Source organism: Ursus arctos, unplaced genomic scaffold (assembly GCF_023065955.2).
Source record: "Ursus arctos isolate Adak ecotype North America unplaced genomic scaffold, UrsArc2.0 scaffold_4, whole genome shotgun sequence".
NCBI lineage: Eukaryota > Metazoa > Chordata > Mammalia > Carnivora > Ursidae > Ursus > Ursus arctos.
Window position 1 is genome coordinate 5233939 of NW_026623056.1, and position 22499 is coordinate 5256437.

General features: G+C 45.0%; 1 protein-coding gene across 9 annotated transcripts in view; it reads right to left on the minus strand.

Moving 5' to 3' along the window:
• TNIK (TRAF2 and NCK interacting kinase) overlaps positions 1–22499 on the minus strand; it is a 475440-nt gene that overhangs the window by 13769 nt on the left and 439172 nt on the right. For 6 of the 9 annotated variants that reach the window (XM_057306490.1, XM_057306488.1, XM_057306486.1 and 3 more), the window contains 6 exons: positions 21425–21609; positions 13096–13225; positions 7421–7585; positions 5866–5977; positions 4891–5061; positions 3096–3239 (listed from right to left, as the gene is read on the minus strand). In XM_057306490.1, coding sequence (XP_057162473.1) covers positions 3096–3239; positions 4891–5061; positions 5866–5977; positions 7421–7585; positions 13096–13225; positions 21425–21609 — 907 coding nt within the window. Of the gene's footprint in view, positions 1–3095; positions 3240–4890; positions 5062–5550; positions 5638–5865; positions 5978–7420; positions 7586–13095; positions 13226–21424; positions 21610–22499 lie in introns of all 9 variants that reach the window. The other 3 variants (XM_057306485.1, XM_048214770.2, XM_044384113.3) reach the window with 1 other exon arrangement.

Consider the following 22499-nt stretch of genomic DNA (forward strand, 5'->3'; position numbering starts at 1 on the left):
CTCTGTAATGGAGTCGTTGGTCAGAGTTCCAGAACATTCTAGATCGAATTACATGAAGGAGTGTTGATAACTGGACATTTTTTTTTTTTTCATGCTGGGGCTTCATCACAACGAGAAGCCTTGAATTTACTATGAACACTGAGAGTCCTCGTTACAGATTTAATCTCCCCTGGTTCAAAAGCTCCCATACTCCCGGGGAACCTGGCTTCGCTCTGGCCCAGGGAGTAAACCTGCAGCAGTGCTATTTGAAGGGCTTCTGGGAGCATCTGTATTCTTTTTTTTTTATAATAATACTTTTTTATTATATTATGTTAGTCACCATACAGTACATTCCTGGTTTTTGATGTAAAGTTCGATGATTCATTAGTTGCGTATAACACCCAGCTCACCATGCAATACGTGCCCTCCTTACTACCCATCACCAGCCTATCCCATTCCCCCACCCCCCCCCCCCTCTGAAGCCCTCAGTTTGCTTCTCAGAGTCTGATAACTGGACACTTTATCTTAAAGTGCTTATGTGTGACTGTATTTCCCTCACCCTCTAACCTCACAGCATATGTTAATGAGAGCCTCTTATTCACCTCCTCTATTACTCTGAAGATGACAGCTGGGAGTATTTTTACTTTACCTGACTAACAACAACAACAAAAATTATAAGGACACAAGAGAAACAATTTTAATGAAGGCAACCTGGGCTCAACAGAGAACCCTGGACACATTTATGATTCTAGATCGCTGAAAGAAATACCAAACAAAAATAATAGAGAAAAAGATGTTTACTTGGGAAAGACTGAAGATGTGCACTTGGGAAGAAACAAAGTTCCCTTTTGGTAAAGTGCTTCTGGAATAGGAATTCAATGATAAGAAAACATCTTAAAAATGTTGAGGAGGACACAGGAGTAAAATTTAATATACTCTGTGAGATTATCTGAGTACCAGATACGAAAATGTTCTTGGGTGGCTCTTCTTTCATTGGGCGGTGGGGTGGGGAGGTGGCTGTTCCTGAGTGATGAGACATTTAGGCCTGTGGGTTATACTTCCTGGGTACTTATTTTCCCTTGATTTCTCTTAGGCATCAAAAGAAGTTTTTTTTTTTACAGATGTGATACATATAAGAGGAAGAACATTTATTAAAGCACTGCACCCTGGATTTCACGGGACAGTGCTTTCATAAATTAAGGGAGTCACTGCCAAAGGCCCAGAATTGATCGCAACAGCTGGAATGGGCAGAAAGGACAGTGCTTCCTCATTTCTATGCCAACGCAGATCTGAGGGCAGGTCAAGAATCATTTGCTCCTATTTTCATTCTCTTCTTTCCCCAACTATACTTCATGATAAGAGGAGGTGGTTACTTTTTTTAAGAATGGGAACGTGTCACTCACAACATAATGAATTTTCTGGCATCATTTCCACTTTCGGGAGGGGAGTGGCTGCTGTACATTTTGAATGGGATTTGGCAGGTCCAGCAATCAAGCAAGCAATTAGGAAGAGAAAAAAAGACTACACAGAATTAAGCTCAAAGGATAATACAAGAAGAATTTACTCGGCTAACTCTTTTTGGGCAGATTAAAAAAAGATGAAACTCTGAGCATTCGCGGAAAGGCAGAAGAAAGTGGGAACGGTAGCCGCAAGGGAAGGCAGTTTTCCAAAACAGAAATACAGCTCAAGAGCTGAAGTTTATTCAAGGTTGAACCCAGTGGCGCTGTTTTTCTCTTTGTGAAACGATGGCCGAGCATAGAGCCGGGGCTCTCGAACTTGGCTGCATGCTGGAAACACCTCAGGAACTATGAGAGCTATTGATCCCTGGGCCCTCCTCCCAGGGATTCTGACCCACAGGTCTGGGGTACATCCTGGGTTCTTCCCATCCATTCAAGTGGTTCTAGCGTGCAAAGGTATGGTGCTTTCACACTGGATGGGATGGGAAGGCTGGGGATACTTAAAGGGCTATCCTTCAAATGTCCTCAGAAAGCAAAGAACTTTCAATAAACAGAGACTCTTTTAGGTTACATTGCTTACTGGTCAGTAACAAGGCCTTCACTTCTGTGTCCATGTTTTTTTTTTTTTTTTTTTAAGATTTTATTTATTTATTTGACAGAGATAGAGACAGCCAGCGAGAGAGGGAACACAAGCAGGGGGAGTGGGAGAGGAAGAAGCAGGCTCATAGCGGAGGAGCCTGATGGGGGGCTCGATCCCACAACACCGGGATCACGCCCTGAGCCGAAGGCAGACGCTTAACCGCTGTGCCACCCAGGCGCCCCGCATGTTTTTTTTTTTTTAAAGTTCTTTTTTTGGGAACCAGAAAGCTGCACAGTGTAGCCGTAATGATTCCCACATCCCAATCTCTTTACAGACTCAGTCACCCAGCAGGCCAGCTGCACTTGCGGAGGCATCAACGCAGTATAAGCTAGAACAATTCTTGAGAGAAAAGAGACCAGAGAAGTTTCTGCTTACAAAATTCTCCACTCTGAGAAGCCTATATTTTTATGTTCTCCACCCGAGAGTAGGTGGCAATGACTGGAGCTCAGACTTCAAAAGATCCTTGCTGAGTCCCGGCAGAGGTTAAAGGCCTATAAACATACAGCCTTTGGGGTACGTCTGCCTGATTCAGAGATCATGCAGAGGTGAGAGGTTTCCCTTCAGAGGGCAGTGTCTCCCAGAGTTACAAGACGGGTGATCTCACTCTGGCCATACTGCTATAAATCACTTTGTCACTGTTAGCCAGGGAGGATGGAACTTGCTGCTTCTTTTAGAACTGAGGTGATGGCCTTTCCTACCTGTGCGGACCTGGAGGTCTCGGTCATCCCAGTAACACACCGGTAACATACGTGATATCATCACCAGGACATTCAGTCCCTCCCAGTAACACACCAGTAACATACGTGATATCGTCACCAGGACATTCAGCCCCTCCCAGTAACACACCGGTAACATACGTGATATCGTCACCAGGACATTCAGCTCCTCCCAGTAACACACCGGTAACATACCTGATATCGTCACCAGGACATTCAGCCCCTCCCAGTAACACACTGGTAACATACCTGATATCGTCACCAGGACATTCAGCCCCTCCCAGTAACACACCGGTAACATACCTGATATCGTCACCAGGACATTCAGCCCCTCCAGCACGTCCATCTGCTGAAATCGCCTCCGGTTGATCAGATTATAGACTTTGCCTTGCCCACTTCGGTCCAAAAGCATCAGGCCATTTTCGGTTCCCACCAGGAGATTTACACCTGCAAATTTAAGGAGCACCCCAAGACTGACTTTTTATATGCTTCAACCTTTCTGCACCCGGGGTCCCTGTGAAGCCTAAGAAACTGTGCCTTGTTAATATAAACTAATGGGCAAGCAGGTACTGCAGTAGGGAGGGAAGACGTGGGGGCTCTGCCACAGTAATTAAATCACTGTCCCTCTGGTAACACAATTAGTTTTCTTTTATAAAGTGGTAGCAGCATTCATTACATCTGGCCGTGTACTACCCTGTATAGAGTCCTTCTCACGAGAAGCCTTGGGCACAGCTGTGACACGAGTACAATTAGCCTTTATTTCTTTCCTGGCTCTCTCTATAAATCCCACCTCGAGACTTGCCCAAGATTCATCCCCACCCTTGTTCATGCAGGGATTTCTAGCCTACCCACCTTCAGCACACAGCAGAGTGCCCCATTTCCATACCCCACTGGAAGAAAAGCCCTTCCTCCTTTTCACGCCAAAGCTTACATATGTCTAATACCCTCAAGGTTCTGCTGGCTGTCAGGGAAATGACAAGCCAATGCAAGCAGAGGTGTTAATAGCCTGAGAGTTGCAGGGCTGTAAGGGACCACTCAAATATCTAAATCTAGCCCAGCCCATCTCCTGTACACTAATCCCTATTACAAAAGCTCTAGCAGGTAAGTGGTCTTGTCTGGATAGTTGCCATCCTAAAAATTCATGCAAATTAACTCTCACCTGCCCTGCAACACACACACACACACACACACACACACGTTAAGGGTCCACCGTGTAGTGGACTATATTCATGAACAGGTACTTCTCTAACTTCTCTTGCTTTTGTACATCTATTTTTCGAGTAACATAAATGTCTATTCTTTTGTCCATAAATCATTCCATATTCAACATGGCCATCATGTCTCCTGTCTCTTCTCCAGAGGACAGAGCCTTACTCCTTGCATCGTATCTCCCATGAAATAGTCTCCAGCCTTCAACGACTTCTCCAAACATCTCAAATGCTTTTGCCTTTATAAAATTGTGGTGCCCCAAACAAGGCCTAGCATTTTAGGTGGATACAGATGGGCCATATCCTTCCTTAATCGGCATGTGACGTTTGCAGGAACACAGACCAGGACGTTGATAGAACCTCAGCCCACCCAGAGGGAGTTTGAGGGCAGCTACAACCTGCGTATCATCTTCATGGGACTGCAGGTTGGTGTCTGAACTAAGAAGGAAAGTCATCATCTGTCGTCCTTTCCAAGTTTTATCTTGCTACTACTAACCTTTAATAATTCACTCAAAGATGCCAGGCTGGCTTCCCAGCTGTGAAATGCGGGTGATGCCCTTCCTCCCCTTGCAGGATATCGCACAGATCACAGAGGCAGAGTGCTGGGCACAGAGTGGGTGTGCGGTAAGCGGCAGCCTGTTCTCTCGTTGACTTTAGCTCGTCACTGTTATGTGACGGGGTCATTCTGAATCTGATCTTGTTATCTTGGGCGTTAGGTTATCACTTCTCGCTACATGTAAAACTGCCCTTGATCTCTCCTGAGGCCAAGACAGTCCTGAGTCGGGACTCTGACACCCATGATTCAACCACCGCTCTCCGGATGGTGAGCTCCACGGGCTTTTAAGGTTTGAGGGTCGATTTATGACCGAGTGGTAAAAAGCAGCACTTACCCCAGAGAGCTGCACAGAGTATTTCTGAGTTGAATCGTTTCTTGTATTTTCTGATTTCTGGTGTGTCGCTATGAGGCCGGATGTTGGTAGGGTTTACGTTTACCACTGAAATCTTTCTTGCTTCATTGAGTTTGGCCTGTTCTTGCCTAAGAAGTTCGCTAGTAAACAGAGCTTTGAGAAAAAGAATCAGAGAAGTCAGTGGCATCTTAAAAAATAACCAATGGAGTTACGGAGAAGGCACTTCAAAACATTATGATTTCTCCTTGTTTAGTGCACATTATAGAAAAGGAGAGAAACTGCAACTATGCACATTTTACAGTTTGTTTTAGTAGAATACAGTATAAGTCATTCACAGAAGCAGTATTTTATCCATTAGTCAAACAGACTTATGGGTACAACTTGGGTAGTTTAGAGAATATTCATCTCACAAAATTGAACACACTGTCTCCTCATACACTGGAAGATGTACTTTTTACAATTCCGTGTGATCAACTGACAACCTGGCCTAAGCTTCTCCTGATGATTAGTGAGTTGTGTAAGTCCAGAAAGCATGACTCTCCCCTAAACCAGCCAGGCCCGGGCAGCAGGAAGCGCATACCTAGAACCCAACACAACTCGACACGCACTTATTAAGTGTCTACTGCGTGCACAGCATTGTACCCAGAAATTGCTTTTGAGAAGTATGTGGTAAGTTTGGAGGTCTCTGAGGAACAGCTTTTCCCAGGGCCCCTGGATACCTCTGGGTTCCTACCAGAAGCAAAATAGAAGAGACGAAAAAAAATGGAGAGAAAGAAATTGTTTTAGAAATCCTATAAAAATAATAATAATAATCAAATCAAAACAAAACAAAACAAAACACAATTTCCCTTGAAGGCAGGGCCTAAGCAGAAAATGGCGTAACTACCGGACCACTAGTTAATTCCCTTGTCAGGTCCTATCAGAAAGGAAAACCAAGCTGCGGGCCTCCCAGCTTACCCGCAGCTGAGGATTCTTCATCTTCTTCGTCTTCGTCGGTGGGAGACGTCTGGTATACTCTGGGGTCCACAAACGGGGTGAAGGAGGCCTTCGTGCTGCTCCCCATGCCATACTACTCGATATGCAAGAGGATTAAGAAAAGCAGGTAAATAAACACTACAGGAGTGAACAATGCCAGGAATATCTTGCTTGGGCTTTCAAACGATAACATTCTTCAATCTGTTTAGCTGTTCACACTCTCAGCCCCGAGTCCGAGTATATATATGCCTCTCTCTCCAGCTTCGCCCGGTCTCGGGTGGTTACTCACCATCGTGCCTTTGCTAGGGCCCCATGAACGGTCAGACTGGAGGGGCTGCAGTGAGCGAATTACATTTTGGACCGTATGGTAAGATGACTGTGGTGACAGAGCTCCTCTCTCCCTTGAAGTAAAAACCACCTCATATTGACCACATGGTCTGAAGGAAAGCTGACACAATTGGGCAATAAACTAAGTAAGCATGTCCACATAGCAACGTTCCATCCCGAACATATGGTCAAGCTCCTCTCGGAGCTTTCGCATACGTTCTCTCGGTCGATGTTCAGGACGAGTCTGTGAGGGGGGCTCCCACTTAGAGCCGGAGCAGCAGCAGCATTTGGACCGGAGTCCAACCCCACGGGGTTCTTTCTGGTGCCGCGAGAGGTGTTCAGGCAGAGAAAACCTGCCCACACCGCGTGAGGCCACCAGAGGAAATGCTGCCCCGTCAACGCGCCCCTCTGTTCTTTCCCTTGGGGGACACAAAGCTCGTGTGCTCCGTAACTGTAGAATCCAAAAAGGGGGTATCCTAGAAAGTGTGTGGACAGCATCAAACACACCAGTGCAGATGCTTCACAATTAGCTTCAGGGCCTACGCGGGACTCACAGGACTAGTCATGAACCAAGCACCGCGAACTCACCCACCGGTCAAGCCAGGACAGCCACACCTAGGAGCACTGCCTGGCAGACGGGATTTATTCAGCCTATTTCCGGGGACTGTTTCTATACAGGAAAGATAGTGTCTCGGTTCTCCCTTTCCCATACAATCCGGAGTTTAGGAAGAGGAATGCTTGGAGAACCTATTTATTGCTTTTTATCTTTCATTGAACAAATAATTTCAACCTCATTTTAGGTCCGACTTAGTTTGACTAAATCGATGTAAACATGCACCTCAACTTGGCCTTGGGATCTCTATAGGCAGAAGTTTCTAGCACTGGCCTGGGAGATAGGAAATCCCGGGTCTACAGAGATCTGTCACAAACCAGCTGTGTGCCTCGGGCAAGTCACTTTACCTCTCTGAGCCTCAATATTCTCATCTGTGAAAACAGCTTTGGGGCTAGGCGATATCTGAGAACATTTGCCGCTGTGCTTCTATGACTTTCTGCCATTTAAGTATTTGCATAAGTAGTTATATAGTAGAAACCAACCAACACATTTCAGGGAGCTTAGCAAAGCCCCATTCCTGGAGCCTGCTCCCCACCTCGCTCCCCCCCCCCCCCCCACGGGAGAACAGAGCTGTCGAGGCTGTTGCCCAGCACCTACTTCAGTCCCAGATTCCATCTCCTGGGAATGGGTGGAGACGCGCCCCAGGCCCTCAGTTGGTGTCCCGGCCGGGGAATGGCTCTGCTGTACCAGGTCTGGGAGATTGATGTGGCCAGCGAAGCCATTGCTGTCACTGTGGCCAGATCGCTTCTTCTCTCCAGACGTCTGAGGGAGCACAACACATGGGGAGCATTAGATAGGGAGGGCAAAGGCCATGGAGCGATGTCACCCCGCACACAGCACAGGCACAATGGTCTCCAAATGGACTCGCTGGGGTGTGTGGGAAGATAACATTCACATTTCTATTTTACTAAGAAAAAGAAGAAGTTAAACTTTGCTACTATTTAGTATATGGACTGACAATGGAGCCTTTTGCTTCTGCATGAGGGGCCTTCAGGGACACACAGGATGTGGGGGTTCCCTGGGGTAAGACAGGAATGCCGCACGCAGGTGGAGGGGCTGAGTACCGAGGTGCGCATTGGCTCGGTCCCCTTCTGTCGTATCCGCGTCTGTGCCTGTGAGCACACCAGTTAACTGCATTTGCAGATTATATTACCAGGTCGCAAACACAAACCCACAAGACACATACAAGACCGAAAATATTGCTGAAATGAAGAGGATGGGATGAGATAATGCTAATAATCCATGTACCACGTACCCCAAGAAAATGCAGAGATGATATCAACCAGACTCACAGCGCTCTGTCAGTTGTGAGCTTAAAACAATGATTAATGAACCAGATCTGACAGGAGTTACAAAAAAATGTACTGAAATAATCTACAGATGATTTGAAACTACGGGTTTATGTCCGCTATTAATATTGACTCTCTCATAAGCAATTATGGTGCCATGTAGTAAAAAATGGAAGTCATCATGACTAGCAAAGCATTTGAAATATTGTTTATGGCAACCCTTTTTAATGTCCTTTCAAGGTATTTTATAATATACGTAAAATGTGTGCAGTAGGACACACGCATGATTTGCAAATAAATACACTGTAATTATGGGGCACCGGGGTGGCTCAGTCCGTACGGCGTCTGACTCTTGATTTCGGCTCAGGTCATGATCTCAGGGTTGTGAGATCGAGCCTCACATGGTGCTTAAGATTCTCTCTCTCTCCCTCTCCCTCTGCCCCTCTCCCCACTCCTCCCAACTCCTATGTCCATGCTCTTTCTCTCTCTCTCTCTCTTAAAAAAAATACATCGTAATTATGTGGCATGCTTTAAAATTTTTACTGATAGGGTTGTACGACCTAACAAGTTTGGAAACCACTGGTCTGGAAGCAAAGCCTCCTCCCAAAAATCCCAGGGAAGAAATGCAGGATTAAAAGACAACTCTGCTTCCTGAAGGCCGGTGCCCACCCTGTAGGCCTGGCCAGTACTGTGCTAACTGACGTAACAGCTATGCGACCAGCTCCCGGAGGTTTCTTAGAGCAGACCTAAGTAACAAGTCCCTTCTTCACCTTTGCTTTCATTCCCTCATTCACCTAACATTTCTGAGTGCCTACTGAGTGTGATGCGTTTTGCTGAACATGGCGGAATGAGCCAGGATCAGGGCAGGCAGAAGCACTCCCCGCTTTCTTTGGGGCTGGCTGGCACGGGCTCACTGGCCTATCGTCCCCCTTCCAGAGCCTGGCCTGGTCTTGCAATGACCCTCTGTACCTGCTTCTGGCTAAAAGTGAAAGGAGGCACTTTTTGAGGGGGAGAGGACACAGATCCCCAAGTTCCTGAAGAGGTGCATGTAATGGGTGTTGCCAGGGAGCTTGAGAAATAACTGGAAAGCGGAAGCATGCTCTGTTTCTTGGCAGCACTGCTCTGGCGAGGGGTCTTTTCTGGATTCATTCCGTCCCGCTGCTCATCCACAACAGTACGAGTGCCTGTTCTCAGAACTGAACGCTTTGTCTTCTAAATGACATTTATGGGGTTCAGTCCTGATTCATCTCACTGTCTCCAATTTTATGTGTACTGGGCAGCTTTTCCTTCCTTGTAACTTCTGTTCAAATGCTGAAAGGCTTTTTAACATTTCCCCCCAATCTCCCAGTAGCATAAATCACACATGGTGTCTCTTTAGAGTTTTACAGGCTCTCTAGTCTACCCCTAGCATTTTGCCTCAAGCCAAAAATGGATGCAGACACATTGCTTATCAAAGAAAGCCAGAAGAGACTAATAGGGGAAAAGGCCGAGACAGTGAGAAGCCTGAAGGAATCCAGTGGTGACCCCTGAGTCTCCCCACTCTGAGTCATCAGCCTTTTGTCCATTCAGCCAGCTCCTTACAATTAAATACCTTCTGCGTGCCAGGCACTCTGCGGGGAATGCAGAGATAAACGCACAAGAGCCCTGCCCCCTAGGACCTCCTCGCAGAGCCCAACAATTTCTATAGTCTTTCCACCCTCACCATTCCCATGGGGGTGGGCACTAAGATGTTCCGACCAACAACACGTATCCAGGACCATGCCAAATGCTTTAGGTATGGTATTCTGCACAGCCCGTAAGATAACACCATGGGGTGGCTTTCATTATCCTCATTTTACAGACGGAAAAACTGCACTGCAAAGAATTCAGTTGACTTGCTCCAAGTGACATGGGTTCTAAGTGCTGCAGTGGGGGGCTGTCAGGTAGCAGAGCCCAGGTTTTCTGGGCTGCGGCCATACGAGGTGGCTCTGCTCTCGGCCGTAGCTGATCAGACCTGGAGTGGACACGTGAACCACACAGGATCAAATTCCCTTTTGCATTTCATGTTGGGTCTGAGAGACACTGGTCAGTTTCTGCGGGACAGCTGAACTGGGCGCCTATCTTGCAACTGGGGGGCGGGGAGAAGCGAGAGCTTGTGCGTGCAGAGGGAGAGAAAGCGGGTCTGTGCACCAGACAGAACAAAGGAGCAATGGAGGAAAGAGAAACGAGGGAAAGGAGAGACTGGCATCGAGGGAAGCAGAGATGAGGGTAAGGAGAGACAGGCAGGGAGAGAGCCAGAGAGAGGCACATGAAGCTGCCTGGACTCCTGCTCCTTTTTAGTTTCTGGTTCCAGTGCTGCAGAGTTCCAACTTACTCTTCGCCTTTGGATCCCTTGTATGAAATGCCTCTGAATTTCTATTCCCCTATCTCTGATACCTACCCCACCTTTTCTCCCCACCTTAAGCTGTTTTAAGTGGATTCTTTTTCCTATTATTTACTATTACCAGCGGGTCAGTAAGGAAGATGCTATGGACAGAGGCCCATGGGGTCCCAAGAGAGGCTTCAAGGAGAAAGGGAAGGCTGAGCCAGACCCAGGGAACCTGCTGGGTGACGAGTGGGCAGCAGGGGCAGTGGGGAAGGGAGAAGAGCTCTTCTGGCAAATGGATGGAAGCGGGAGATGACAGCTGGTGTGGTGAGTTCTAGAACTAGAGTAGGGAAAGGTCCTATAGGGCCATTGGATAGGGAGAGAGACAACCACAGGGCCCAGGTGTGCATAAATTTGTGCATCTTGGCAAGACTGTGGGTAGTAGAGCCAGCACCCTCTGGAACCATCCTGTCTACTTGAGTACGAATGCTGACATGACTGAGTTCTCCTTGATGTCCATTTTGGGGAACTGAATGATAACACCCTATAAGCTAAGTTCTGTTATGAGTTTTTCTTTTCTTTTCTTACTGTTTTGTCAGGGACATACTTTTATTTGCATTCAACTTTTTAATACCTGCTCCTTTAATGGATTCCAACTCAAGGTTTGTTATTTTAAAAGCCCACCTTTGGGAAAAGTGGAATTTTAGAAACTGAGAGACAGAAAGATTTTGGGCCCTCAATAGATCAAATTCATATAAGACCCTGGTGAGTGCTATTTTCAAAGTGATTGGCTGTGGTCATAAAATACTGGAGTGCTTTAAATAACATGGAACCGTCTGGATATGTCTGGCGACTGAACTGAAAATGTGCCTCCTGATAATCTTCTTCAAGGTACTGACTCTGTCATAAAGACTCAAGCAAATTTTAAACTGCATTAGAAATCAGAGTCCTTTTATTTGGAGTCAGAGAGTAACTCACTCCAGAACATTTTCCCTCAAGTTTTCCAAGTAGCAAGTTATAGTGACGGCAGCCTTTAATACTTGCATTGGAATTATCCACTCTCCACGCCGGGAGATTTACACACCAGCGCTAGGCCATCGACTGCAGCCAAGTCCATTTCCTATTTCAGGCTTACATGAGAGGACTCTTTAAAGTCTACTTCAAAGATTCGGCAAGGCCATATAATGAAATTCTAGCAAGTTGCTGTGTGAACTATTCTTCCAGTGACAGCCCTACTGCCAATTATTATTTCAAAGGCCTTATTCATCTCAAAATCTCAGTTCCTTTCTTTCCTGGGGAGCAAAGCCTGCTATTATGGTTTCCCAAACTCTCCTGGCTGAAGAATGACAGATGATACACATTGTTTCAGAGGCAAGAGTGGGGAGTGATAACGAGTAAAAGAAGAACTCGATTCTGTGGTGACAGCGAGATAAAATAAAGTAGAGTTGACCCTTGAACAACATGGGGGCTAGGGGCACTGAGCCCCGGGGCACTTGAAAATCCAAACAGAACTTTTGACTTCCCAAAAGCTTAACTTCCACTGTTGACCGGAGGCCTTACCAATACCACCCCAGTTGATTAATGCATATTCTGTACACGTATTAAATATATATATGTATGTGTTTTTATAATAAAGTCAGCTAAAGAAAATGTTATTAAGAAAATCATAAGGACAAGAAAACACCGTTACAGTATTAGACCATATTGAAAAACAACGCACGTGAGCGGTCTACACAGTTCACGCTCGTGCTGTGCGGGGGTCGCCTGTGTGTGCGTTTACGGAACGCTTCCATGTATTAAGTCACTGGCCCCCCAGTCATCCCATGAGAGTCAGCTACTATTATTTATGAAATTTTACAGATGATAACACGGGCCCAGGGGACATCAAGTCATGTTTGCCCAACATTACCAGCCATTACTTTCCTTCCAGGCAAAGATTTGGTGTCAAGCTTGCATGACGACGAGGAAGTGAGAAAGAAGAGAAGACAGATTCTGATTTGTCAAGGCCCTGCCGGTTGGCATGGACGCCGAGAGGAAGTCCTGCCTGTGGGACCTCAAATGACATGACGTGCTTCGAGTTTAAAAAAACAAAATCATACAAACTGCCAAGGTACATTTTCAAGGAGATCTGCATTTTTCTTTGTTCTTTCATCAAAATAGCTTAATAGCCTTTTAATGTGGACTTAATTAGCTAAGATGAAATCACCCTTTCTTGGAACTTCTAAGCATTTTCTCCATAAAATCCACAAGGATAAAGCCACTGGGGGGGAGGACACATACCAAGGGCTCGGATGCTGCTGAGCGAGCCCATTCATTTCTGTTTTCCTGCTGTAGGAAACATCTGGGTTTGCCAGTTTTACATCCTCAAGCTCAAATTCTATATTCCGATTTGCATAGCTCCTACTGAAGAATTTGGACTAATGTAATTAAGTCACACTGCAGAAGCTTAGAAGGATGCAGGAAAGGGAGGCGGTGGCCAATTAAAATCACTCAGCCATTGAGAAGCACAGGTTCCCCCTGCCCCCCGGCCCCCATTCACAAGGCTTAAACTACATGCCGTAAGCATTCTCCGGGAAAGCTCTAATGTCGAAACCACTCAAGAAATGCACTTCCTCTGCACAGTTTTTATACCAACTTACCTCTCTTATCATCAGGGTTCCTTCTCTTGAAATACTGCTGCTGAAAGTGTCCGCGTGAGAGGTCTCCAGCCCATGCGTGCCGACCATTCCCACATTGTACTGCTCGGTGCTCCCGGGGGCTCCTGTTGGTCTGAGATGGGAAGGGACAATATTAACAGCAATGTATGTTTAGGGAATGCCTGTTTCTTGGTGTCCTGAATGGGTGTCCCACATCTGTAGCACCCTCTCCCCGCCTGCTCTCCATGCAGCAGCCCTAGCAAGGACCAGACTGCCCCGGCCGTGTCAGAGGCCGCCAGGCTCCACAGGGTTTCCAAGCCCTCCCTACTCCTTCCACCAGCAGGCACCCTGACCTGCACTTTGCACATGGTGTTACCAATAATAGCTTTTGATTATGGAAAATTCCTACAGACTTCTGTATGTTCCAAATCACCTCTTTACAGAATTCTTTTTTTTTTTAATTTTTAAATTTTTTTTGAAGTTTATTTATTTATTTAAGTAATCTCTACGCCCAATGTGGGGCTTGAACTCACAACCCTGAGATCAGGAGTCCCATGTTCTTCCAAATGAGCCAGCCAGGAGCTCCCAGAATTCTTTTTAAAAGGCATGGTATCTTCCTTCAAATACTAAGGTTCACTCTTCAAACTGTTGCTCCTTATACTTGACTTCTAGCATCTTAAGGAAATTCCTTAAGTCAATTCTTAGCTCTCAAGTTCAATGACTGCTCTTTGATACTTTGTCTGTCTACTATTACTGACCCTTCTACTCCATCCTTCTCTGCTCCCCTGACCATGGCACTCTTCTGCTTTCGACCTTCAGGAGCTCCCAATTAACCAGAGGATAAACCTGTGGCTTACAAGCCTTCCTTTATCTGGTCCTTGCCTATTTCTCTAGCCTGTGGTTTCAACAAAACCTACCTTCCATTTTTAACTCGAACAACATGTGAGTTCTAGTAGTTTCCTACATGCACCATGCTACCAAAACCCTTGGGCAACTTTAGTCTATCTTCTCTTCCTGAATGGTTCTTTTACATTCTCTCCTTCCCTTTGGGTAACTCCTCCTTTAAACTGCAGTTCAGGCACTCCCAAACCCCACCCCAGCCCCACTGGGATGGTATAGGTGGCTCTCCACTCCGCTTCCACATTAGCCTCTGCACGCCTCTAACCATGCACTCAATACACAGTCCAGAGCTCAGTACTGTTGGTATCTTCAGGGCCAACCGCTGTGCCTGGCAGGTAGGTGACATCCAGTAAATGTTTTATAAGTCAACAAAGACTGTTTAATAACTAGCAAACATTTCACTCAAGTTTATTGCCAAAAGATAGCTCTTTTATGAACTGATGAGCAATCAGCTATGAGAATTATTATTACCATGTTTAAAGTGTCCTCAATAACTAATATTGAGTTTTGTCTTTTTAAAATTTAAAAAGTAACTTTGGCATTGGATCACTTTTATATATGGGCTATGCCAAAATAATTTTCTTGTAACTGTTATTACAGGATAACTAAAACATTCGTTCAGCTATGTCACTGAACTTTATAGTATGGGCAGTGAACTCTGATGTATGTTAATAAAAATAAATCATTTAGCAGGTTGGGGGATCCCAGGAAAGAAGGCCGACTGTGAAAAGAGAATCTAATTGCATTACAAACATATTTAAAAAATCTCACTGAGTGGGGGATGGGGAAAAGGTTGACCTAAGTATTTCTGGAAATAAATGGAGTCCCATAAGACTAAAGATAAAAGGAACTGCTTGTAAGCACTGTACTCCAACTGCTAAAGTTGTTGCCCACTGGCAGACAGGTTAAGCATTCTGATACTTCTATCCATGTGCACCGGATAGAAGTAAGCGAATGTTGGCAGACGGTGAGAGCCTGGTTTCCCACTCCTGGTGTGGGAATTTCCATGTAAGGAAGGGGAGGCGGCAAGAATGATCCATGTGTTAATGAATCAGAGTTGGAGATATCAGGAAAAACTTTTATTTAATGTAATACAGATGGCTATATGTAGAAACATTTATAGATATGTGTACATAATGGGTCAATACACACATATATATTTTCTTGCTCTGTCAGCTAGAGGGCCTAAAAGAAATGATACACCAGTAGCAACGAGCACCCCCAGTGCCCGTATCTTGGTTCTGATATCATTCTTTAATAAAAGGAATCAAGGCTCCCAGGAGCAATGGCTGATTCCAGGACTAGAACAAGAAATACACAAGGTAAGCCTGGAGCACCTTATAGTGTCAGAAGGTAAGGAAGTGCTTGATGTCAGCCACAGCGGTATAAAAGCCAACTGAGGGGCGCCTGGGTGGCTCAGTCGGTTAAGTGTCTGCCTTCGGCTCAGGGCGTGATCCCAGCATCGTGGGATCGAGCCCCGCATCGGGCTCCCTGCTCCGCTGGGAGCCTGCTTCTTCCTCTCCCACTCCCCCTGCTTGTGTTCCCTCTCTCGCTGGCTGTCTATCTCTGTCAAATAAATAAATAAATAAAATCTTAAAAAAAAAAAAAAGAAGCCAACTGAAAGAGCATCCAGTGGTTGACAGTGGAACAATTCAAGCAGCAAACCGAAGTATCGGACCACAATCCAAAGTACAAAATAAATATCCATGAGTCTATATTGATATAAATAAATGACTGAATAAATTAATAAACAGAGAGGAGATAAATCTCTGCCGAATAATTTCAAATAAATTATGTAGAGACTCCATCCTAAAGGAACGTAACTCCTCACTCCATAAGCGCAGGCGGTGCACGCTGGCTTCCCTCCAAAGACTACAGTGTGGAAAGGGGGAGAAATTACATTACAGCAGAGAAACCTGGCAAGCATTACCTCAGCCAGATATCAAGGTCAACGCCAATCGTCCTAAGTCACATTTATAGTACACACCCTTGATATGAAGTGATAAAAATGACATGTGACCTCTGTGATCTTTCTCCTCCAAATCCACAGCCTGAGGCGAATCATGACGAGAACATCAGACAAATCCCAGCAGAGTGGAATTTCTATGGTATTCCTAATTAGTACTCCTCAAAACCGCCAAGTTCACTAAAAACAAAGGGGGTCTGAGAACCTGTCACAGCCAACAGGAGTAACTAAACAAATAAATGTAACATGGGATCCTGGATGGGATCCTGATACATAAAAATGGATTTTAGGTAAAAACTAAGGAAATCTGAATAAACTATTAAAATATATCAATTTTGGTTGATTAATTGTAACATATGTACATACTAATTATAGTGCTTATAATAGGGATAACTGAGTGCAGGGGGTAGGAGGAGTAACAGGGGGACTTTGTACTATCTGCTCAATTTTTTTGTGAATTTAAAACTGTCCTAAAAAATAAAGTTTATTAATAATAAAAGAATGAAAAAAGGCAATGATTAAAAAAAAACCACTCAGGCCCAAACCACTAAAACATTTTATAGTTAAAGTAATCCTTTGTTCTAAAAATTATTTCCAAGACAGAGTCTGGATGGGAACAATTAGTTGTCCAAATTCCTATAAAGACTATAACAAAACAAAACAAAACACTTCCACTGATTAGAAGGAAAACTATAGGAAATTTACTGTGATGAGGCCACAGGTGTAGAACAATAATTTCCACTCACAGGATGTGTCGAAGTGTTCCTGTAAGTACTGATTTAATTCAATTCAGTACACATTTATTGAACACCTGCTATACGAACAGCCCTTGGTTTGGCACTGGGTAGGGGTGCCAGGGTGGCTCAGTCGTTAAGTGTCTGACTTGATTTCGGCTCGGGTCGCGAGATCAAGCCTCACACTGGGCTCTGCACTGGGCATGGAGCCTGCTTAAGATTCTCTCTTGGCATCCAAAGTGCGTAAGAACATGACATGAACACTCAAATGCACGGCAGGATGAAAGTGGGAGTGCAAAACAGACGAAGAGGTCACTGCAAGAACAGGTGCAACACTGGACAAGTACAAGGCGTTTATTTGCAAGAACCGATCGGTCAGTTTGGCCGGAGCTTGAGGCGATCGCGAGCCCCAGGGATGAAGAGGCTTGTAGGGTACTAGGGTACCGCATGACCAGAGCCACGCTTCTGCAACACTAGTAAGACCAGAACCGGAAAAATGGACAGGAGGGCAGAGAGGACCGCAGGCAAGGAAGGGGAGGACTACAACAGCCTGGGGGGGCAACAGGGTCAGAACCACGGCTTTCCAGTGCTAACGGAATGAAGAGGACACACGATAAATGGCTTTCATTGTGCAGACTGCATTTTATAAGACTGTACAGAACTCAAGGGCTATGCTAGCAGGGGATAGTCGTACCGGTTACGACTGGGCCTCCCGTGTACTGCTCTGAAGCAGGCGCAGACACTTGGGGGAAGACGCTGATACAAGAGGATCTTCTTGGGCTTGCTTGATCTGATGCAATCAACTTAGCACTTTTCCTTCCCTTCCTCCTGTTCTAGAAAGCTTTTGTTCTTTTCCTGATTATAAAAATAGTAAATGCTCATCATAAAATTGGGGATCTACATAAAATAAAACCACTCGTAGCCGTATAATCAAGAGGTAATCACTTTGTAATTCTAGTCTATTTCCCTCCACCCATTACTTTTCTATGCATGAGGCATTGGGAAATAGTGCTGTTGGTTAGTTAGGGGAATAATCTCACTTACGTACACTCTCACAGGTCCTACCTTATACTGTAAATACGAAACCAGCACTGTCCATAAAGTAAGTTGTTTTGAGCATTAGGACCTACAGCTGTTGGTCTGAACGGCTGGGCTCCGTTTCCGAGAAGCTCTTTTTGTATACATTTCACGGCAGCAAACTAGGTTGCTGTATATGTATCTCTCTCTCTCTCTCTCTCTCTCTAAAAATATGTAGCACAGAATGTAAAGGCTTATCTTAACAATAGAAAATAAAAATGATAAGAATGTATATGTCTTCTAACTCTGAAATACCCTATTCCAAAAGAAACAATTGTTTTATAATGAATTTTTTTAATACTGTGAAATTTCTTAGTATACAGCTATCATGCTATGGCAGAAAAGACTGCATATATTTTATACTCACAAAAATGCACATATTTACCAAACGGGAATAAACACACATACACACACCCACACACTTGTATTCTGACTTGTCTCTAAGTATATCTCCTATATCATTAACTATTTTAAATGTTCTTTAGTGGATGATCATTTTAATCTGTCCAAAATTTACCAGTTGTTTAAGAGCCACGTCAACTTTTGCCTCCATTATATGCATTCAATGATAGCCCATTCATTATTTCTGGATGACAGTAATAGATCCTCTGAATTGCTTTACCAGTGTCTAGCCTGTTCTTTTTACAAATCATCTTGCCGAAATGATTTCTCTCAAACATAGCACTGATCATGTCACTTCCCAGCCCAGGGGGCCTTCCACGGTTCCCAACGGCCGCATGATAAAGCACACACTTCTTGGTCTGGTTTCACTGGTCCAGACCACCCCCCTCCCACCCCCATACACCCGACATTCCTACCCAAGTCAACCTTCTGTGCCTTTACTTCCATTTCCCCTCGCCTGAGATTCTAATATTGCCCCACGTTCCCTCTATCTTGATGACAGTTACTTGTGAACGTGTCTTTCTTCTGGATTGGGCTATAAACTCCAGGAAGCCAGGACTTGCCAATTTCAGTTCAGTGCAATTAAATATAAATCAAAGTCACTGAAGACCACCTCTATTCCAGACACCACGCAAGGTGTTAAGAGTAGGGATAAAGAAGATGTGGTCCATATATACAATGGAATATTACTCAGCCATCAGAAAGAACGATTACCCAACATTTGCAGCAACATGGACGGGACTGGAGGAGATAATGCTAAGTGAAATAAGTCAAGCAGAGAAAGACAATTATCATATGGTTTCACTCATCTATGGAACATAAGAAATAGCAGGAAGATCGGTAGGAGAAGGAAGGGAAGAAGAAAGGGGAGGTAAACAGAAGGGGGAATGAACCATGAGAGACTATGGACTCTGGCAAACAAACTGAGGGCTTCAGAGGGGAGGGGGGTGGGGGAATGGGATAGGCTGGTGACAGGTATTAAGGAAGGCACGTATTGCATGGTGCCCTGGGTGTTATACGCAACTAATGAATCATGGAACATTGCATCAAAAACTAAGGATATACTGTATGGTGACTAACATAGCATAATAAAAAATTATTATTAGGAAAAAAAAAAGGAGTAGAGAGATGAATGAGACACAGTCCTCACCCTCAGGGATCTCAGAGCCCAGAGAGGGAGACAACGTGTAATAAATATCCCGATTCGGCACTACACGAAACTGCGGGAATATGCTCCAGATCCAGGGGCCACACAGAGGAAGGTACCGGCGCCCCCTGTGCAGGCTGGGCTGTAAGCAGATGATTTCCAAAGGGACAGGAGGGTACTTCTGGAGTGAGGGAAGCAGTGGGTGTGCCCTTACCGGTAGCAGGGTCAACACCGTCAACAGCCTTGCAAAACTGATTGAACATCTCTTCCAAGGCTGTCTTTGGTCATTCTTCCAAATATTTTAGATTAGTCAGAAGTTTCCACGTATCATCTTGTTTCTCTCCAACTAGAATGTACACTTTTCGAAGGCAGAATGTGTGTGTGTGCCCTTGCTGAATGTCTCAAAGCCCTCAGTATGGTGTGGAACAGAGTGGAAGTTTTATCAATATTTTAAGTTCATAATCCACCCCTCGTCCTGGTAGTTGGAGGCTCAGTGCTTACAGGGAATTCAAAACATCTGTTAGAAAAATGAACCATGGGGCGCCTGGGTGGCACAGCGGTTGGGAGTCTGCCTTTGGCTCAGGGCGTGATCCCGGCGTTGTGGGATCGAGCCCCACATCAGGCTCCTCCACTATGAGCCTGCTTCTTCCTCTCCCGCTCCCCCTGCTTGTGTTCCCTCTCTCACTGGCTGTCTCTATCTCTGTTAAATAAATAAATAAAATCTTTAAAAAAAAAAAAAAAGAAAAATGAACCAATGCTGAGTCAAGATAAAAACTGAAAGGACCAGCATATTTTGCAGAAATGTTTTGGATTAGTGATTTTGCCGCTAGAACAATTTTATTTGCTGTTAAAAAAGCAATTTAATGCAATTTGTTTCAAATGTCATATTTTAGCATACTTATGGTTGTCAATAACTGTGTAATCAAGAGCAGAACAACAAGTATAAGTTTTCAGCTACGATAATTAGATCTGCCTCTCAGAATTGCTTGTGTATAATGACTGTTAATCAATGAATGACATTCCCTGCAGACTGGCCAGCCCTCTCTCTCCAATCTCTGCTGGACAGGACCGTAATCTGTGACCTGATACGGCATCTTCTCTATGGGGAGTGAGAGTAGTGTGATGACCAATACTAGCAGCCGAGCCAAAGAAATGGAGGTGAACGAAGCGCAAAGTTGGAATCGTCAGTGTCTCACTCGGTCACATTTATAGCAAATCAGAGCAACAGCACCTTGTGTTTATTTGGGGGAGGAAGCAAGAAATGGATGTGAGTGTGACTGTCTGAATCTGTTGTTTAAACAGGAGAAGCAATAAGGCAGAGGAATTTTCTCATAGGACCCTGTCCAACGGGAACATAAAGAGTGAGCGTCCCCCTCACGAAACGAAGAAAAGGAGTAAAGGCTATCACATAAGTAAATAATAAGGGAAATGCAGGTAGGCATAAATGCAAATATAAATAGCCAAAAAGAGACTGCAAAGAAATGCACAGAACATGGCGGGGGTGGGGGGCAAGTCACAGGCCACAGAGAAGAAGATCACATAGGAGAGACAGTGAAGAAGAAGAAAATGATAACTAGGATATATTTAGGTGAAACACTCAGAAGGTTCTCTGCAGAATGGTCTGAATCCGGAATCTTTCGCTGGGATGCTAACCCACGCTACGTGCATTCCTCCTTATGTAGTGGTGGGGGGTGGGGGGGAATGATGGAATATGTCTCCTGTTGTTAATTTTAACTCCTAAATATCATTGTCCAAAATTCTGGTCTTGCAGTTCTAGGGGCACAGGCAAGTGACAACAGTCTGGTTGTCAATATCATTTTCCCTGGAGATGACAAGAACCACTCAAATGTCACCAGAGGGAGAGTCAATCCCACAAGAGCACCTGGATAAAGCAAACACAGTAGGAACATCGCTGTGTATTCCAGGCGACGGTGTCCGTGGAGAGAGGTAACTATAGGACTATGCTCTGATAAAAACTCAAACCCCCAAAGTCGGTTGATCCTGCCAGAGACCCATAAATGATCCTCTATTTAATTCACATTTCTTGTCCTTTCATTTTGGAGACCTCGCCCGCCCCGGCCGACATGTGAAAAGCAGCCCTCTTACATCAGTCTGGGTATGTCACTGACAGCCACCGTCCCGTCGTGGGTCTCACTCTCTCCATCCTCCTCCTCTTCATCACTACTTTCCGACTCCTCACTGGAGGAGGAGTAATCAGTCACCTTCTTCAGAGGGCGGTTTGTTTCTTCGATTCGGAGTTCTCGTAATTCTTTGGCTAATGCCGTCAGATCCTACAAAAGAAAAGTTCGTTCGGCATGTATGAATCGTAGAGGGGACCAAAGTCACATCTCTCAGCAAGTCAGTGCTCCAGCTTAAGCAACAAGAAAAGAAAGCTCTAGATAGAACTGTTACAAACATAGTGGCTGCATGGAGCGAAGAAAACGGTGTTTGTAGCGCAGAGAAACTAGAAAAGAAAGATGGAATAAATTTAAACTTTGTTGAAAACCAATGGCTCGACTGAGACGGTTCAGTTCTGAATATACATGCGTATATATGTGTATGTGCGGTGTGTGTACACATATATACAAACGTCGGGTTCTCATTTTATTTTGGGAAGGTGAAGTTGGTCACCCTCAGAGTGAAGGGGAAGACACATGGGCTGAGCAACTGTTCCCCAGGATTTTAGGACTCCTGCCCAAGCCATGGTCGTGGCCTTTCCCCTCTTGGATTGCTACTGTACCAAAATCTAGCATCAGTCACGGAACAGAGTAATTCCCACGGTTCCAGCTACTACAATGACTCATTTGGTGTGTCATCACTCCCTGGAGAGCAGAGGCACCGAATCAAATAACAGCCCACCCCAAAACCCAGTGCCACTGAAACTTAGAGCCCCAGAGCTGAGTTAATCAAGAGGAACAACCCCCCCGCCCAAAAAAAGGAATTCTCTTCCAGAACGATAGGTGTTTCATTTTCTTTTGTTTAAAACTACAGTCACCTGGCAGAAACCCTCGTGAGGAATACTGAAATGAATGTGCAAACACCAAAGAGGAAGAGATTGTTTTTCAGGCTTCCATGAGTATGATGCAGTCTTGAGCCTTATGGAGGTGATGGCGTGGTATCTAGTCACGAGGCACATTGCAGGCAGTGTGCTGGATCTCTGACTACCTTTGACTTCACATGC